Source organism: Podarcis filfolensis (assembly GCF_964270895.1).
Source record: "Podarcis filfolensis genome assembly, chromosome: 14".
In the NCBI taxonomy this organism is placed as follows: Eukaryota; Metazoa; Chordata; class Lepidosauria; order Squamata; family Lacertidae; genus Podarcis; species Podarcis filfolensis.
The window spans coordinates 16,102,476-16,119,733 of record NC_139616.1 but is presented as its reverse complement, the minus strand read 5'-3'; the positions used below and the strand labels follow the sequence as shown (position 1 = coordinate 16,119,733).

Genomic DNA, 17,258 nt, shown 5'->3' with positions numbered 1-17,258 from the left:
ATACAACATTGTGTGTGCACCAGGTCCCCTCAATTTTGGGCACAAGGCGCTGCCTCTGTTCCCCACTTTCTCCTCCCTGCTCACACCCCAACCCATTGCTCAGTCCCTGCTCCTGCCAACCTAGCAGTTCGAATGCACGTCAAAGTGCAAGTAGATAAATAGGTACTGCTCCGGTGGGAAGGTAAATGGTGTTTCCGTGCACTGCTCTAGTTCGCCAAAAGTGGCTTAGTCATGCTGGCCACATGACCCGGAAGCTCCCTTGGCCAATAAAGCGAGATGAGCGCCGCAACCCCAGAGTCGGTCACGACTGGACCTAATGGTCAGGGGTCCCCTCTACCCTCTACAGAACAGATTTAGGGGGTGTGAGTTGGGTAGGAAAGCAAGTTCCACTTTGGAATAGTTAGGTGAACACTTTAAAACAGAAACTAAACAAAGCTCCACACCAGGAACAGGAGTTTCTTCACGTTGCCGCTCTGCGTTTAAACGTAAGCAACTATAGCAGTCAGAAAGGGAGGCAGACCAAACAAGTAGCCTCCATTGTAGGAAAGCCCGTGGCAAGAAGCTCTCCAAAAAGTAGTAGAAAGCCGGATGGCATTAAGACATGTGCCATGATGTCACTACATTAGTGCATGTCTTAGCCTCTGGGAAATTCCCACTGCAGGCCTCTCTGATTGGTAGTGGCAGGCAAGCTTCAGATTTGGCATGCTTCTGTCAGAGGAAAATTAAAAACAAACCAGAAATGTTGGATAACTGCTGCATATATAATCAGATTATCCATATGTGACAGTTTAAGATGGTTTCTGGGGCTGGTGGGCCCCCTAGAGTCTTGTGGGTCCTAATGCATACACCCTAGATGCCCAGCATCCACAAGTGGATATTTAATTAGTAAATAAATGAGTAGGTAAATAAAGAGTGCCTCTCAGATGTTAAGAAATTTCCACTAATACTGGGATGAAAGCCAGTGTGGGCAATGGACTGGTACACGAATTGGTATGCAAACTCTTAAGAATTGATTCATTAGCATTGGGTCCTTTTATTCTGTCTGTATGATTCCATTCTTCAGATTCTGTTCAGGGACGCTCAGATATCAGATCTGCAAGTTAACTGGCTTTAAGAAGCATGGGCTGCAATTATGCTGAGCAATGTCCAACATAAGGGATGTTTACAGTGTGTGCATGAGTATGTGATACGGAACCCGTGTCTGCTTTTGTTCATAGCTCCTCTCAGATGCATGCATGTATTCAAAAAGGTAAATAGAAGTTGGTTGTCTAATATTTTGGTCCTGCTGTAAAATAAGGATTTTCTGCTTTGCTGTAATAAATAAAATTAGTACCCCTTTAGGTTATGATCAACTAATTTTATTATTTGGCAATATAAAAGAGTTAGAGGATACAGAAATGATAATACATCTCTCTCTCTTTTTTTTAATAAAATATTTATTAGCATTTTCAAGAAACACACAACAAACAAAAACCAAAAAATAAACAAAACAAAAAACACAAAAATACATAATATTCAAAACTAAACACAAAAGAAAATAGAAAAAACACATAAAGTTTCTGTTACTTGTTATTCTTAACCTTATTTCTCAGACCTCCTCACACCTCCCCTTCTTGTATTCCAATTTAAATTGTCAATTCAGCAAGTCCTTAACTTATTTCTTTACCTTAGCTTAAACATTTATTCTAACATACTATTATTTTATTTTACTTCTTTTTTCCATTTCCTCAATTTATTTTTAACAACCTTATTTTCAATTAATTTAAAAAGAAAAAACCAATTTTACCTTATTAAAATTATACATCAATACTTATACCTCATTATTTATTCTTAGACCTTTTTCCTAAAGTCGACCAAAATTTCCCTTCCACGATTTACCCAATTTCCTTACCACTAACAAAATATAAAAAGCAAATTATCCTTATGTACCCTTTGGATTCCCAACCTCCACCCACCCTTTTCCCGGTTCCAGTCCCCAACCAATATCCGTCAGTCTTTGTGTTATTTATTTAGCCTGGAGATCTCACGTCCGAGGCCCTTATATCTCTCTCAGTTCCTTTCTGCCGGTCTCTTTGATAGTCTTTGATATTAAGCCCCAAGTCTCGGAGGGGCTCCGGCCCAACAGAATCCATGTTACTTCCAGCCGGTCCTCCATCCTTAAAAGCAAAGCCTATGGGGTACTCCAACTCTTGTTTCAAATTTCTTTCAGATCCAGATGTCCCCAAAGCTCCAGCTTTCACCTTCAACAAATTTGTAATCCTCAGGTCTTCAGATCTCCTCCAAAGAGGATCTCTCCATTTTCCAGACTCCCATTCAGGCCAGGCTTTCCACATCCAATTTTTATTGTCCTTTTTTGTCATCATGTCAGGCCTCATATTGTAGTTCTCCTTTAACTCCTGCAAATCTCCTGCTCCTCCTTCATTTTCTTCAAAAACCACATATTGCTCCATCGTATCTACACTTTCAGTTTCATTTATTTGTTCAGTAGAATAGGCTTCCTGTTTCAAGTCCTTATCAGGCTCAAAAATGTTGTTTACTGTCCAGTGTAGTAGTGATGCCTCTGTAGACAAAGCATTGTATTCATCTTGCAAGTTTCCCAAGAGAACGAGTGCTCTGTCCAATTCTGCTTGAAATTTACGTACTCCAGCCATTTTTATGATGTAGTGTCCCTTTTACCCCTCTAGGGGGATTTTAGTTCCTTAGTATTCCTTTCAGCTCAAAACCAAAAGTCCAGTTATTTTGTAACAGTCCTCCTTGTTTTCAACAAATTATACCAAATAAACCAGCAAAAACAGCAGAAACAATGTTCTCTTTTTCCAGCTGACAACTAGCTGACTAGCAGCTCACTTGACAGCTGTCAAAATCTTCAATGCAACAGGCTTTCTCATAGGACGTTCCCGGGTCTCGGGGGGGGGGGGTGAAATTTCAACTCCCAAAATTCTTTTTATCCTCCAGTAAATCTTCTTATCGTGTCAAAACCGTGAAGTCAAGATCTTTCATTAAAAAACAGAAGACAAATTCTCTCGACCTTAGCTGCCCAGTCCTTTGCTTTAAATTGTTTACAAGAGGGGGGGGGGTGGACTTCCTTTTTAGCCCCTTCCCGCTCGTTCCAAATCCAAAATTAAAAATTTTTTTAAGGTTCCAATCTCCGTATTACTCACGGGTTTATGTTTTAGAGTCCAATCGGTCTTGGAAGAAGTTGGCGCTCTCTGTCAATGGCTTGCGGCTTCACTCCGTAGGCGAGGGAGTACTCTCAGCACCACCACCCTGCCTCCGTTCCGAAGCCTTTAAAAAGGCTCCGTCGCGGATTGGGGGGGCGCAAATGGTGCCCGCCGAGTCTCTGTGTTCACAGGCATCCGCGCCTGTGATTTTAAGGGTCTCCGCTTCGCCGCAGCGGCCAGACCCAGACGCTACGGAGCCGATTCCCTCCGGAGCTCGGAGGGAATCCGCCATTAAACAATGGCGCCAACCCGGAAGTCTATGATAATACATCTCTTAACAGTTGCTAGCATAATAATATGCCACAATTTTGGGTGGGGTGGGGGGAATATAAACGCCGTTGCTAGAGGATTGGATTTAAGGGTTTGATAGCTGGTTCATACAAGAGTTAGGGGGAAGTATGCAACCTATTTATTTATTTATTTGAAAAACTGAGTGCATTCATTTTTTTTGGTATATAATGGCATAAAAAGTTAGAGGAATGCATCTATCTTAGTGATAATATGAAAGTATCATGTAATGGCTTTATATCCACCTTTATGTCTATGTATTCTTTATTGTTTTATTTATGGGTATGGACTTTTTATGGATCTATTGTATGCATTGTTCTTTTGATATTTTCTCCTTCCATAAATACAAACCATTGTATTTATTATGAACTAAAACGCAAGGTCTGAAGAAAGAAAAAAGTTGGTTATGTGGAGAACAAATTGGTTATTGATAGTTTTTTCAAGGAATGTGATCAAGACTCCACAGGAATTTGGAAAATCTAAGATTGCAAAAATTGTAAGGATTATTGTAGGTTATTTGATTATTGTCTGATGGTAATCACATCCATTCTCCCCAACTCCTTCTCTCTCTCTCTCTCTCTCTCTCTCTCTCTCTCTCTCTCACTCTCTCCATCCCTATAGGTAGTTTTGCGATGCTTGGATATAAAGGAAACCCCACACCCTACTGGATTAAAATCCACAACCACGCTGCTGATCAGAAATCCGCTTCTCTTCAATATTACGTGCCCCTGATGTTGAGAGAGTACAGATGCTCAGTTGATGCAACAAAACTTCAAGACTTTGTGAAAACCGAGGAGGGCAAAACTCCACAAAGGCTAGAAAACAAACACAACTGAACCATGCTGTGTTCATTGGCTTGCCTGTAAGGAGGGGGCATAACTCTTAGTCTTCTTGTTTTTACAAGATTGTAAAAAACAACAACTTTATTTTGCAGCTAATAAATATATTCTGACATGACAAAGTGGGAGGGGAAGTGTAGTTTGTGTTTGTTTGTTTTTCAGAGCCTGTACTCTCTTCGTTTCTATTTAGAATTAGTGCTGTGGTTTAAGTCTGGCTGGAAGCCAGACCTCTATCCTGGAAGCTCTGTTCTTTAATCCTAGAAACATGGAGGTGAGGTGCAATTAATGAGTGAAAAACAAAAATGCATTCTGCATTTGCACAGAGGCACTCTTTGTTGTCACTTCAGTGTATTCCAGGACTGAATGCTGGCATTGGCAATCTCATTATGGGCATGGGTAATGCTAGCCCAACATATTTTTTTTTAAATGTAGCACCTCTCCCTTTGATGTGTGTTTTCTAAATGGCAAAATCAGGAAAATGGCAGCCTATCTTGTATCTGCTCTTCCAATTGCTTTAGGGGAAATCCAGACTAGGGATGTCAGATAATTCTGTCAAAGACTGAAATGGGAGCAGACATTGCCACAATGTGCATGTTCGCCCAAGGTCAGGAATGGAAATTATGCAAGCAGATATGAGCGGAATTCACTATTGTTCTTTAATCCATGAACTTAGGTAAGTAACTGTGTTTGATGGTATTCAACTACGTTTTACTTACAGTAGACCTATTATGCTCATTCATGTTAGTGGGTCTACTCAGAATAAAACTTAATTGAATACCACTTGTTAGTTTTTGTATTGTTTTGGCATTTCCCTTCCATGGAAATGTGTTGAAAATTATGTCACCTTCAGCCAGAGCAGATAGTGAGACATATAATGTGGGTTTCAGCAGAGGCTGAACTGTAGCGGTACAGAAACAGCGCTGGTTGAGATAAACACAGGATAGCACAGAAATTGCTTCCTCCCTGCATCCATAATCCAGACAGTTTACATATTCTGGGCCTAAGACTAAGTTCCAATTAAGACATGCCTAGATGGAATTGCTTGCAGCAGTTCCCATAGGAACTGTCCCTATAGGATTTCCTACAAAACAAAATTACTGCTTCTGTGATCCAGGCACAAAACAGTTCATCAGTGAATGGATCTAAAGCTTAATAACATACAGTATATGACAAGAACACCTTCCAAGGTGGGGAATGTCACTGTAATAATTACATTCATTGTGCTATTGGGCTGTGTGGTGTAGTGGTTAGGGTGGTGTTCTAGGACATTGGAGATCAGGGTTCAAATTATGGGACTCACTTGGCGACCTTGGGCCAGTCACTAACTTATTTCACGGGACTGTTGTGAGGATAAAATGAGGAGGGGGAGAACTATGTGTGCCTCACGTTGAACTTCTTGGAGGGATATAAATCTGATAATAAATAATTGTTGGTCTCAAGAAACCTCCGTTGGGTGTGGAGTTCCACTTGTAAAGCGAAATGGAAGGTGACAAACCCACTAACTTACTTGTCTAATCTCAGAGTAAAAGTTTCCTTATTCCATTTAACTTGGCATGTGCTGTGCAGTGAACGATTATATAATTTTATCCATCTGCTTTGTGAATTCTGTGCTGGATTTGTAAGCATTTCAGTCTGGAATAAATTGCCCTTCGCTGGGCTCAGGCTCCAGGTTCTTTACCATGCCATCCTATTTATATAGACCCCCCCCCACCTTCCAAGGAACACGATTCTTTCCCTCCCCATTTTGTCTTCAGAATAACCCTGTGAGGTAGTTTAGGCAGAGAGAGAAGGGTGGCTTGTTCAAGGTTGCCCAGGCCCCATCTGCAATCTGCACTTTAAAGCTGTATCATACCAATTTAAACAGCCAGGACTTCCCCTAGAGGAATCGTGGGACTGGGACTTTGTTATGGATGCTGAGAGATGTTAGGAGACCTTCTATTCCACTCACAGAACTACAGTTTTCCAGAGTAGCTTAACAGTTAATCCTTCTTCCCAGGGAACTCTGGGAATTGTAGCTCTGTGGAGAGAATAAAGGCCGCCTAATAATAAGAGCTATAATAATAGATTAAGAATTGACGGAAGGCCTATTATTATCTACAAGGAAATACCAGTTAGGCTACTTCGCAAAAGAGAGGGATATAAACAAGTGGCAGCAGCCCTAAGGAGAACTGGGGTCCCATTTCGATGGGAGTTCCCGGAAGGGATCAGCTTCTTCTATAAAGAGAAAAAGTTTAGATTGCTGGAGGCTCAAGAGGCGGATAAGTTTTTGAGAAGATATGAAAAAGAATTGGGAAAAGTAAAGAACAGATTAAGGAGTAGAGAGGAAGAAGAGGAAGGAGAGATGAGGACCCAGCAGGAAGAGGAGAGGGGAGGAGGGGAGGAGACATCTGATTTAGATGAAGATGAGGAGGAGGCCGTAGTGGGAAGGGGAACGGCAGAAGAGGGGGAGCTCCCAGGAAACAAAGGCGAAAGCTCATAGTCGGTGACTCCGGTTATAGGTTTAAAAGTAGATAAAGGTAAATAATAACTCAGACACTAAAACTTTTATCGTGGAATGTAAATGGGTTGAACGAGAAGGTTAAGAGGAATAAAATTGAGAAAGTTGTGAAAAATAAGAGGTATGATGTAATTTGTTTCCAGGAGACCCATATTGCTAAGAAACATAAACACATTCTGGTGAATAAAAAGCTAGGATTAGATTTTATTAATTCGGACGTTAAAAAAAAGAGAGGAGTAGTAATATATGTTAAAGAAAAGTGGGAACCAACTCTGGTTTGTAAAGATGAAGAAGGGAGAATTCTAGGGATTCAATTAAATTTCAGGGGGGAAAAAATTAATGTTGTGACGGTTTACGCCCCGAACACAAATAGAGCGGAGTTTTTTGAGAAACTTGAAAGTATGCTACTGGAGTTGGGAGCTTATAAGTTAATCCTGCTCGGGGATATGAATGGTGTTCCAGTGCCGGAGTGGGATAGGAGTGAGAAGAAGGGGAAACTGGACAGGGGGAAATTGCCGAAATCATTTAGTGATATGGAAGGAAATTTAGACCTAATCGATATATGGAGATACAAAAATCCCACCTCTAAACAGTTCACGCACTACTCCGAACCCCATCAGAGTTGGGGTAGGATCGACCAGATTTGGTTAACAAGAATACTTACGTTAAGGGTAAAGAAATGTGAGATCCTCCCCAGGACAATATCTGATCACTGTGCCTTAGATATAGAAATAAAAAGTGTATCGAAGGGACAATATAGGTGGAGGATGTGCGAGTACCTATTTGATAATGAAGAGGTGAAGGAACGAATTAAAGGTACCTTAAAAGAATATCTAGATATAAATTTGAACAAAGAAACTCCCATAGATGTGGTCTGGGACGCCAGTAAGGCGGTATTGAGGGGCCACTTAATACAACAAAATAATTATAGAAGAAAGGTAAGGGAACGTAAGAAAGAGGACATTCTAGCCCAATTGAGAAAATATGAAAGAAAGCTGGTTATAAACCCAACAGATGTTGATGCCACCCGAGCCTCCAGGGTGCTCCAGTCCCAATACTCAGCAATATTAAATCAGGAGATAGAGTGGAAAATTAAATTCACAAAACAAAGATATTTCGAATCGGCTAATAAAATGGGGAAGTTACTTGCCTGGCAGCTAAGAAAAAGGAAGAAACAAAATGTGATAAATAAAATAATAATGGAAGATAACATCATAGAAGACCCAGAGGAAATAGAAAATAGATTTATTCAATTTTTTGAAAAGCTGTATGAAAAAGGTAGTGAAAACAGTGTAGAAATTAAGAATTATTTGGATAGAAACGAAGTGAAATATATATCAGAGGAGGATAGACTACAACTGAACGAAGAGATCACGGTAAATGAGATAAAGGAGGCCATTAGCAGGATGAAGATTGGGAAAGCCCCCGGGCCGGATGGCCTGTCCATAAAATATTACAAAATATTAGAGGAGTATCTAGCTCCAGTGCTCAAAGATGTGTTTAATAACATCTTTCAGGGAGGGAAGGCCCCAGCCTCATGGAAAACGGCTTATATAACTTTGATTCCAAAAACAGAGAAGGATAAAACAGATATAAAAAACTATAGACCTATCTCTCTCCTTAATAATGATTATAAGATCTTTGCTAACATCATGGCAGGTAGACTTAAGAGACTTTTAATGAAGTATCTACACAAAGACCAAGTTGGATTTCTTCCCAACAGACACCAGAGAGAAAATGTTCGTCACATTCTAAATATTATCGAATACCTAGATTTGAGAATAGACGTCCCTGCAGCTTTGATCTTTATAGATGCCGAAAAGGCATTTGACAATGTTTCATGGGAATTTTTATCACAAGGTCTGGAAAAAGCAGGCATTGAAGGCGCCTATATGAAAGGGATCAGGGCAATATATTTGGAACAACAGGCTAGGTTGATTATAAACGACAATCTGACAAAGTCTTTTAAGATAGAGAAAGGCACTAGGCAGGGCTGCCCATTATCCCCCTTATTATTTATAATGGTCTTAGAAGTAATTGCGAACAGAATAAGAGAAGCAGATAATGTGAGGGGGATAAGAATTGGGAAGAAAGAATTCAAGCTTAAGGCCTATGCCGATGATCTGGTCCTGACTGTGGAGAACCCAGTGGACAGCGCAGGCAGGGTGATAGAACTTCTGGAGGACTTTGGCAGATTGTCGGGTTTCAGATTAAACAGGAAGAAAACAAAAAGCCTAGTAAAAAATATGACTGAACAGGATAAAACAAATTTGGAAGAAAAGACCGGTATCCAAATTGTGAATAAAGTTAAATATCTTGGAATTTGGCTCTCACCAAAAAATATAAACCTGGTCGAGGATAATTATAATAAGGTTTGGCAGGACATTAGAAAAGATATAGATACCTGGCATAGATTGAAACTCTCTTGGACAGGGAGGATGTCTGCAATTAAGATGTGCATCCTCCCGAGATTACTATTCCTGTTTCAAAACATTCCGATAGTTAAAGGTACGTCCCTTTTTAAGAACTGGCAAAAAGCCCTGACCAGGTTTATCTGGCAGGGGAAGAAAGCCAGAATAAAGCTCAAATATTTAACAGATTCAAGAGAAAGATGTGGATTCGCAGTCCCGAATCTCAGACTTTATTTTGAAGCAGCCAGTTTATGTTGGCTAAGGGAGTGGGCCACCCTCAGAAATACAGACCTTTTAGATTTGGAGGGATTTAATATTAGATTCGGGTGGCACGCCTACCTTTGGCAAGAAAAAGGGGAGATTCACAGAGGTTTCTCCAGTCATATAATCAGAGGACCATTACTAGAGGTATGGAAGAGGTATAGAAAAATGATTGAAAAAGGCACCCCATGGTGGCTCTCACCAACCAATATAATTGAAATCAAAAAAATTAACATGACTGAGGAAAGGTGTACATATGAAGACCTTTTGGTAAAGACAGAAGAAGGATGGAAGGTGAAGCCCTATGAGGAGCTGAAAGATAAAATAAAGGAATGGCTGCGTTTCCACCAGATTAATGCCTTATGGGGCGAGCATAAGAGAGTGGGGATGAGCGAGAAAAAATCAAGGTTCCAGGTAGAAATTCTAGAAAATAATGATAAAATCCTCTCTAAAATGTACAAACAATTACTGGAATGGGACACCAAAGAAGATCTGGTGAAGGGAGCGACGTTAAAATGGGAGAAAGATCTTGGTTATAATATAGATTATAATAAATGGCAGACACTCTGGGTGAAAGGTGTAAAATTTACAGCTTGTGTAGCGCTTCGTGAAAATCTAGAGAAAATGGTTTACCGCTGGTACCTAACTCCGGCAAAGTTAGGAAAGATATATAAAACTGTGGATAATACATGCTGGAGATGTAAGGATAAGGTTGGGACTTTTTTTCATATTTGGTGGACCTGCGATGTAGTGAAGGAATTTTGGACACGAATTTATGACGAATTGAAAAAAATATTGAAGTACAATTTCCCCAAAATTCCAGAGCTGTTCCTCCTAGGAATGATTGGTAAAGAAATAAAGAAAACAGACCAAACCTTTGTCCAATATGCTATGACTGCGGCAAGGATCCTAATTGCCCAAAAATGGAAATCCCCTAATCTACCTACGGTTGAAGAGTGGCAAATAAGGTTATATCAATATATTGAATTAGCGAGGTTATCAGAGAAATTAAGATTTAACAACACAGCCAGATATAAAGATGAATGGAACAAATTTTTAATTTATTTTGAGAATACCCAGGGAATTAGTAACTTATCAGTAGACGATAATTAAAGTCATCGATGTAGTAGGTTTTAGTAATACTGTAGAAAAAAATATAAGAATTAGTTATTCTGAGACCGAGTCGAACGGAAGTTCTGTTATGTGTATTTGTATTTATTACGGTTTATTTTTTTTTGTTTTTTTTTATTTCTTTTCTCCTTCTCTTGTTTTTTTTCCCCTTTTTTTCTTTTTCTTTTTTCTTGTTTTTTGTATAGGTCTTTATTTTTGCACATGTATTTAATTGTACTATGTAAATTGTGTATTCTTTGTAAATAAACTGGAATTTAAAATCAAAAAAAAAAAAAAAAAAAAAAAAAAAAAAAAAAGGCCGCCTAATAATCCTCAGCTACTTTAACAAACTACCATTCCCTGGCATCTCCCAAGTCTTGCGGAGAAACACCCTGGTCTAAAAGCATGGTGACTCACTTCTAGTCAGTGATAATTCTGCACTAAATGGACCAATGGTACAATTCCTATGTTCCTAATAAGATCCAGAATCATCTGCAATGTTCAGGGATTTCATTGCACGTTTTAGTGGAAAATTGGTGTTGACAGAATTATCTGAAGGGTGGCGGAACTGGTTTTGAAAACCACTGTTTTCTTTCTGGTAAGCTTATGGTCTCTTGACCCAGATGTTGTGGAACCCTGTACGTTGATCTGCATATAGAAAATGACTTTGATAGAAAGGTCTATGTTGGTTTCTGAGGCTTGTTTTGAACAAAACTGCACCTCCTATGTCCCCTCTTCCTGAGGGGGTAAATATTTTCTTCCCGTATAATTATATAGTGGGATTGTGAAGAACAATGTGAAATGGTAACTCTTGGTGAGGCTGGTGCAGCACATAACTTGCTGAGTTGTGGTCGCTTTTGCTGAGGTAACCAGAGTAGGGTTTCTCTCTTTTCTTTTTCATTTTTTTTTAATTTGCAAAAAAATTTAAAACACACACACACACAAACAAACAAACAAACATACAAACATACAAACATACATTCTATTTAAATCCTGGTAACATTATTTAGTGACTTCCTCAAATCCCCTAGGTTGAATTTCATTATATATCATTTTAACAGTTTTCCAAACTCAATTTTCTCAAAAAATTAACTTAGTCACTTAACATCTTTCATTCTTTCAAATTTGTCTTTAAACATCTTAAATTCTATCCTTACATACTTAAATCCTAAGCCTATCTGATATTTGCAAGCTTTTCTAATTAAATTATTTTGACATATTTAGCTAACTAGTCTTTAAATTTCTTCCACAGAGTAGGGTTTCTTGAACAGGTCCCATGCTTGTAGTGGGCGGAGCCATGGATGCCATTTTCGTTTTTGTACAGCAAGCTGCTTTCCACATGCAAATCAGAGATTTACACACACATCTATCCCTCCTCCATCCAGGCCAAAGCACTCAAGGAGCACACAAGAAGTATGGCCTGGGTGTCCCGAGGACTTGACAGACCTAGGGCGGCACATTTGAGCCCTGGGACAAAGGTTTCCTGACCCCTGCCTTTAAAAGACAGAGAAATATCCTGCTCATTTTAAGCTTAACTGTTGTTGGCCAAAGTTTGGCTCCCTGGTGGTGAGTAAGTTCCCCTCTTGAGCTGGCCGTCTTGCCTGCCCGCCTGACATCATTCCACTGACTTGCTTCCAAACCACGGCACACCAATTGCTAACGCGACTCAAAAGTGTGTCAAATAAAACAGGGTTCCTTTCCCCCCTTGAGTGCTGTGTGGCAGAAGGACACCTGAGAACTGCCAGAAAGGAAACAGACTGAGGAAGGGAAGGAGAACCCAAGAGGGATTTGCTGAACAGCAGGTAAGGGAGCTGTTTTTCTTCTTCTTTTCTCCCCTTTAAAATATTTTTAGAGAGCTATCAGAGGAGACCTTGGACATATGATAACCCAAGACATTTTGCATATTTGCACTCCAGGCTTAATACTGCTGTTATATCAGCTTCCTATTTCATACACTGTGTGCTACGATAGCCCAGCAGTAATTGCATATCCATCACAATAAATGTGTCACTGCTGACAGGAAATGTGAATTCCTAAATGTACCGTATCTTGGGAGTATTTAGAGGTGGTGGAAACCAAACGATGTGGTGCACAGAATATGCATTCTTCAAATGCTTCTATGCCCACTACGAATATATACCACTTTTATACCTGTTTTGACTTTTCGCGCCTTTGGCCAAAGAAAATCCTTGGTATTCTTGTTTGGGAAGGGTGCTGCTTGATTTGCAGCAATTAGCAGCTGTCGTTGATTGTTTTTAAACTCTGTGGCCTGAAAAGCTTCAGCTGCGGGTTTCTGCAGAGAAAACCTCTTATAATAAAGGGCCAAATGCAAGCAAGCTTTCTTCGCTGAACTGGGTACCTAGCTCCCAAGCCAGGTACGTGAGGCAGCATGGCTGCACTGTACACTAAAAGGAATTTGAAATTCTACACCAAGAAATCCTGAATTCTGTGATCTCTGTGTTCAAATGATTCAGATGAGTTTCGTAACATCCTGTAGAATTCTGCTTGTGTTTCTCATGGGGAGAGCTGAGCAAATCTGTCGATTTTGGTTCTTCTCAGTTTTTCATTTCCCCCCGTTGAGATGAAATCCAGGTCTCCACATTTCCAGATCATTTTGTGATTTATTTACTTTTCTAATTCCTCATGAAAATTCATCAGCATTTTTGTGTAAGTTTCTCCTAAAGTATATATTTTTGTAAGCAATTTTGCCCAATATGCACATTTTTGCAAAGCATTTCCCCCTTAATGTTTATATATTCCTAATATAATGCATTTTTGAAACTTATTTCCACTTATGCATACTTTGCCATTTTTTTTTAAAAAAATGTGCCTTTTGTGCACATTACTTGACTGAAGAAGCGCATTGCAAAATTCAGAGGTGTGAATTTTGAAGAACAGCTGTGTTCCATTCTGCGTATTGTTTCAGAAAGTTCAAATTAGGTAAATTTGCCTTTAAATAGGCACTGAATTGAATTTCTTCCCCCACCTCTATCATGGTAGGATGCAGAAAACTCTGTAGGCTGTAGGAGCTCTACCATTGGACATAGGGCTAAAATGTGCTCAGTCTCTCCTGAGTTCTGAGGTTCCTTCAGACATTGCCCACATGCTTTCAAGCCTACGTCCATAGCCTTGAGGACCAGAAGTGTTGTTTTTTTAAGGAAACAAAACCTAGAGGTGCTTAGAATGCTATATTTTGCATCTAATAACCAGTTTCATGCAACTGTAGAAAACCCACAAACCTGCCAATTACTTATTTCCTTGTCACATGGCAACCAATATGAGCAGCTCCAGATTTTTGCCTACATGTTTCCAAGAAGACATTTTTTGCTGCTACCATCATGTCAGGAAACATAACAATTTTATCCTAACCCTGACACAGAAATTGATTTTTTGTGTTGAAGGTGGAAGCGGTGGGGAGGAGAGAAATCATACTTAAACAAAGCACTCCTGGGTTTAAACTGAGACAAAACTGTTCTAAAGCATATTTTGTGATAACACCCCCCTTTTTTTGCTATGTCTGAGAAGCCTGTGTGATAATGCCCTAAACTTTCCTTTCAAGGCAAAGGCAGAAGAGCTGGCAGCGCAGAAGCAGAAGGAACAATAAGCTTGACCTTCTGGAAAATTACATATGGACTAAATCCTCCCGAAAAGAGGGGGGAGGCCAGGTGAGGTGAGCCACACGTAAACAAGGCTGGTGCCACCAAGGCACAAAGGAAAACAACCAGGGCCCCACCCTCCTTCATAAAAGCAAGCAGTTGCAGGAGCAGGGAATGGCAGATGGGTTCAGCTGCTAACCTGCTGGGCCACTGCTGGAAAGGCAATTGTTGGGCCGAGTAGGAAAAAATAATCTCTTGATCCACAACGAATTGATGGAGGAAGCCCAAATGCAGCTGAGCTGTCAGGAAGATCACAGGTATTCTTCAAGCTGTTACCTGTCTGTCTGCAATGAATTTGATTTTCTGACTAGATTAGGCTTCTGATCTCCAGAAGTTTTTGTTTTGTTTTTATCTTAGCCACGGATGGGAATCCATTGGTGCCAAAGTTAGGTAGGGGTCAGGGATAAAGTTGATCAGCTTTCATTTAAAGCCAAATTGATCAGATTTGCAGTTTCTGGAACAATATGCCACCTTGCAGAATTCGCACTTCTCTGAATTTTGCAATGCCGTTCTCCAACCAAATGCATGTAGTAAGGGAATTGTGCATAAAAATATGCTCTGGAAAATAACATACAAAAATGTATTATATTATGATTAATTGCTTGGGGGGGAATGTGTACCTTAGTCAAAACTCCATACAGGAATGTACTTATTAGGAGAATTCACGCATTCGGAAAAATGTTGGTGAACGCTCGTGGTTTTTGTAAAAAACAAAATGTGAATTACTGCAGAAATGTGCAGACCTGAATTTAACATGGGTTAAATGAGAAACTGTGTGACCCAAAATGGACAGATCCTTCCACCCCACGTGCCAAAATTGTCTTTTGGAGCCCAGCATGTACGGGCCTAGATAATATCAATGGTCTGATGCAAGACACATCCAGGGCAGAACATCTTCTGCTTCTGTTTGAACAGCTGCATCTCCCCCAGTACTGGATGGCTAAAGTAATTTGAGCAAGTGAACGCAGGTTAATTGGTTTAATTTTAAAATCAAAGCTTATTGACAATGTGTTTTTTGTTTGATATTGAATAATTCAGAGCAAACCTATTGAGCACCCACTTTCCCTGAATAGCTCAAATCTGGCAGATGTAGAGGAAGGAGGACAGGAACCATCACATTTGGGTGCTATGGGTTTTTAATTTATACAATTAACCCTGCTAATTTGTCCTTCGGAGTAGGGACAGGGTTGAAATCTCACGCTGCAGTCGTTTTATATCAGGAGATTGACACCTGCAGTAAACAGCTGTTGAAGGTCCCTGACTAACTGCTTCCTGTATCTACTTTTAGCATTGTCTGCTAATATTTGCTCTTTGGACAGATCCCAACAGCTGGGAATCTTTTCAAAGCGAGCCTCTAGCCAGAAGAGGAGATGTAAATCCCACTCTCGGCTGTTGCCAAACAGCTTTTTAATGGCTAAGTTTTGCTTTCTTTCTGCCGAGTGGAGAATTTGCAGCTGGAACTGGAGAGACCTTCAAGATTTTCACTGTGCTGGCTGCATGATAAGCCTGCCACTTTTTTCTTTCTTTTTTAAAAAGCCTTTTAAAGTGCTGCCTTGGAGGCAGAAATTAAGCTGATGTTGCCTTCCCTATCACTGCATTTCCATGCTGGAAAAAGCACCGCTCTCTGCCTCCAGAGAAGCTAAAGGTACAGCTCCCACAACAGCTACATTCTACTTTCGCTGTTGGAGCGAATAGGCCTCTTAATGCCTGTTGCTGGGAATTCACAGTGCAGAAAATGCTGTTGCACTCAGATCCCGCTTGCAGGCTTCCTGCTGACAACGGATTGGCTACTGTGAGACTGGACGGGCCATTGCCCTGATGTAGCAGGCATCTTTTCGTATTGTTATGATTCTGCATTCACCCCCTCACTCTTGCCATGGTTTGCATGCTTGGAGAAGGCAGGTAGGGAGGAAGGGGAAAGCAGCCCAGGAAGCTCATGGCAGGAGGGCAACAAATGGGCTCTGCAGCTGCATGGTCTTCTCTAGGGATCCTTTCTAAATTCCCTATCTCTATGTTCCCCGTAAGGAAGTGTCTCTAAATTAGCATGCTGCTGATAACGCCAAGGTTGCAGGTTCGATCCCCATATAGGATGGCTGCAGTTGTACTAGATCAGGCATGTCCATAGCCCATTTGGGGGGCCCACTGGTTGGTTTAATCTGGACCCTGTGGCAGTTCATTTCCTGGGGTAAAATCCTTTAAAAAAGCTCAACAACTACTTCAAAAGGTCAACAATATTGGTCGGCCCTCAAGGCCCTTCACTTCATCAAATCTGGCCCTCTTTGAAAAAAGTTTAGACACCCCTGAACTAGATGTTCCTCAGGGTCCCATTCGACTCTACAATTCTATTATTCTAAGTGGTACTACAGCATGGATCTGGGTCTTGGAGCTCAGTGATATTCGCCCCTTACTAGTTGGCCTAGTAAGAGAAAGGGGTTGATACATTTGGGTGCTATGAGGGAGGTTTAGTAGATATTATAAACCCACCAATCTATTATTTAGCTCTGCCTTGAGCAGGAAGTGGTGGCAAACCTCAAACGACAGTGCAGATTAATTCCTCTGCTGAGTGTTTTTCCATGTGTGAGTGTACACACACACACACACACACACACACGAGAGAGATGCAAATAAACAAGTATTTGATAGGATTTATTTCATGCCTTAAGGTTCTAAAGAGGCTTACAATATAAACACACAATATCAAGATCATTTTTAAAATGTATGTCTACTATTGATCATGGCCAAATTTGGTTACTCGGGAATCGTTTTCTATATTCTGCTGTTTGATAATTTTTTTCTTGCCAGTCAATGCAAACTTCATTTTTAAAAGCAAGCCAGCAGCAGGACATGTAGCAAGTGTCCCGGCAAAGGTTGAAACCCAGCAGTTATGTAAGGTCTGCAGGACTTGGCGTCTGTTGTTCATCGCATGTTTCTGCCATCTGAAGTCGTGCTGAACGCTTGAAAACAAGAAAGTTGTC

General features: G+C 40.4%; 2 protein-coding genes across 9 annotated transcripts in view; both read left to right on the top strand.

Moving 5' to 3' along the window:
• LOC310749379 (cell surface hyaluronidase CEMIP2-like) overlaps positions 1 to 4,470 on the top strand; it is a 98,819-nt gene extending 94,349 nt beyond the window's left edge. For all 3 annotated transcript variants that reach the window (XR_014541592.1, XM_083586171.1, XM_083586172.1), the window contains one exon: positions 4,131 to 4,470. Coding sequence is in view for 2 of the 3 variants with exons in the window: in XM_083586171.1 (XP_083442297.1) it covers positions 4,131 to 4,345 (215 nt within the window). In the remaining variant the exon portion in view is untranslated. The remainder of the gene's footprint in view (positions 1 to 4,130) is intronic.
• Positions 1 to 17,258, top strand: part of CEMIP (cell migration inducing hyaluronidase 1) — a 173,929-nt gene that overhangs the window by 72,695 nt on the left and 83,976 nt on the right. Inside the window, exon 1 of one of the 6 annotated variants that reach the window (XM_083586233.1) lies at positions 11,865 to 12,429. The exons of 3 other annotated variants lie outside the window; for them this stretch is intronic. Coding sequence is in view for 1 of the 3 variants with exons in the window: in XM_083586228.1 (XP_083442354.1) it covers positions 14,497 to 14,540 (44 nt within the window). In the remaining 2 variants the exon portion in view is untranslated. Of the gene's footprint in view, positions 1 to 11,864; positions 12,430 to 12,455; positions 14,541 to 17,258 lie in introns of those variants that run through there. 2 more of the 6 variants (XM_083586228.1, XM_083586232.1) reach the window with 2 other exon arrangements.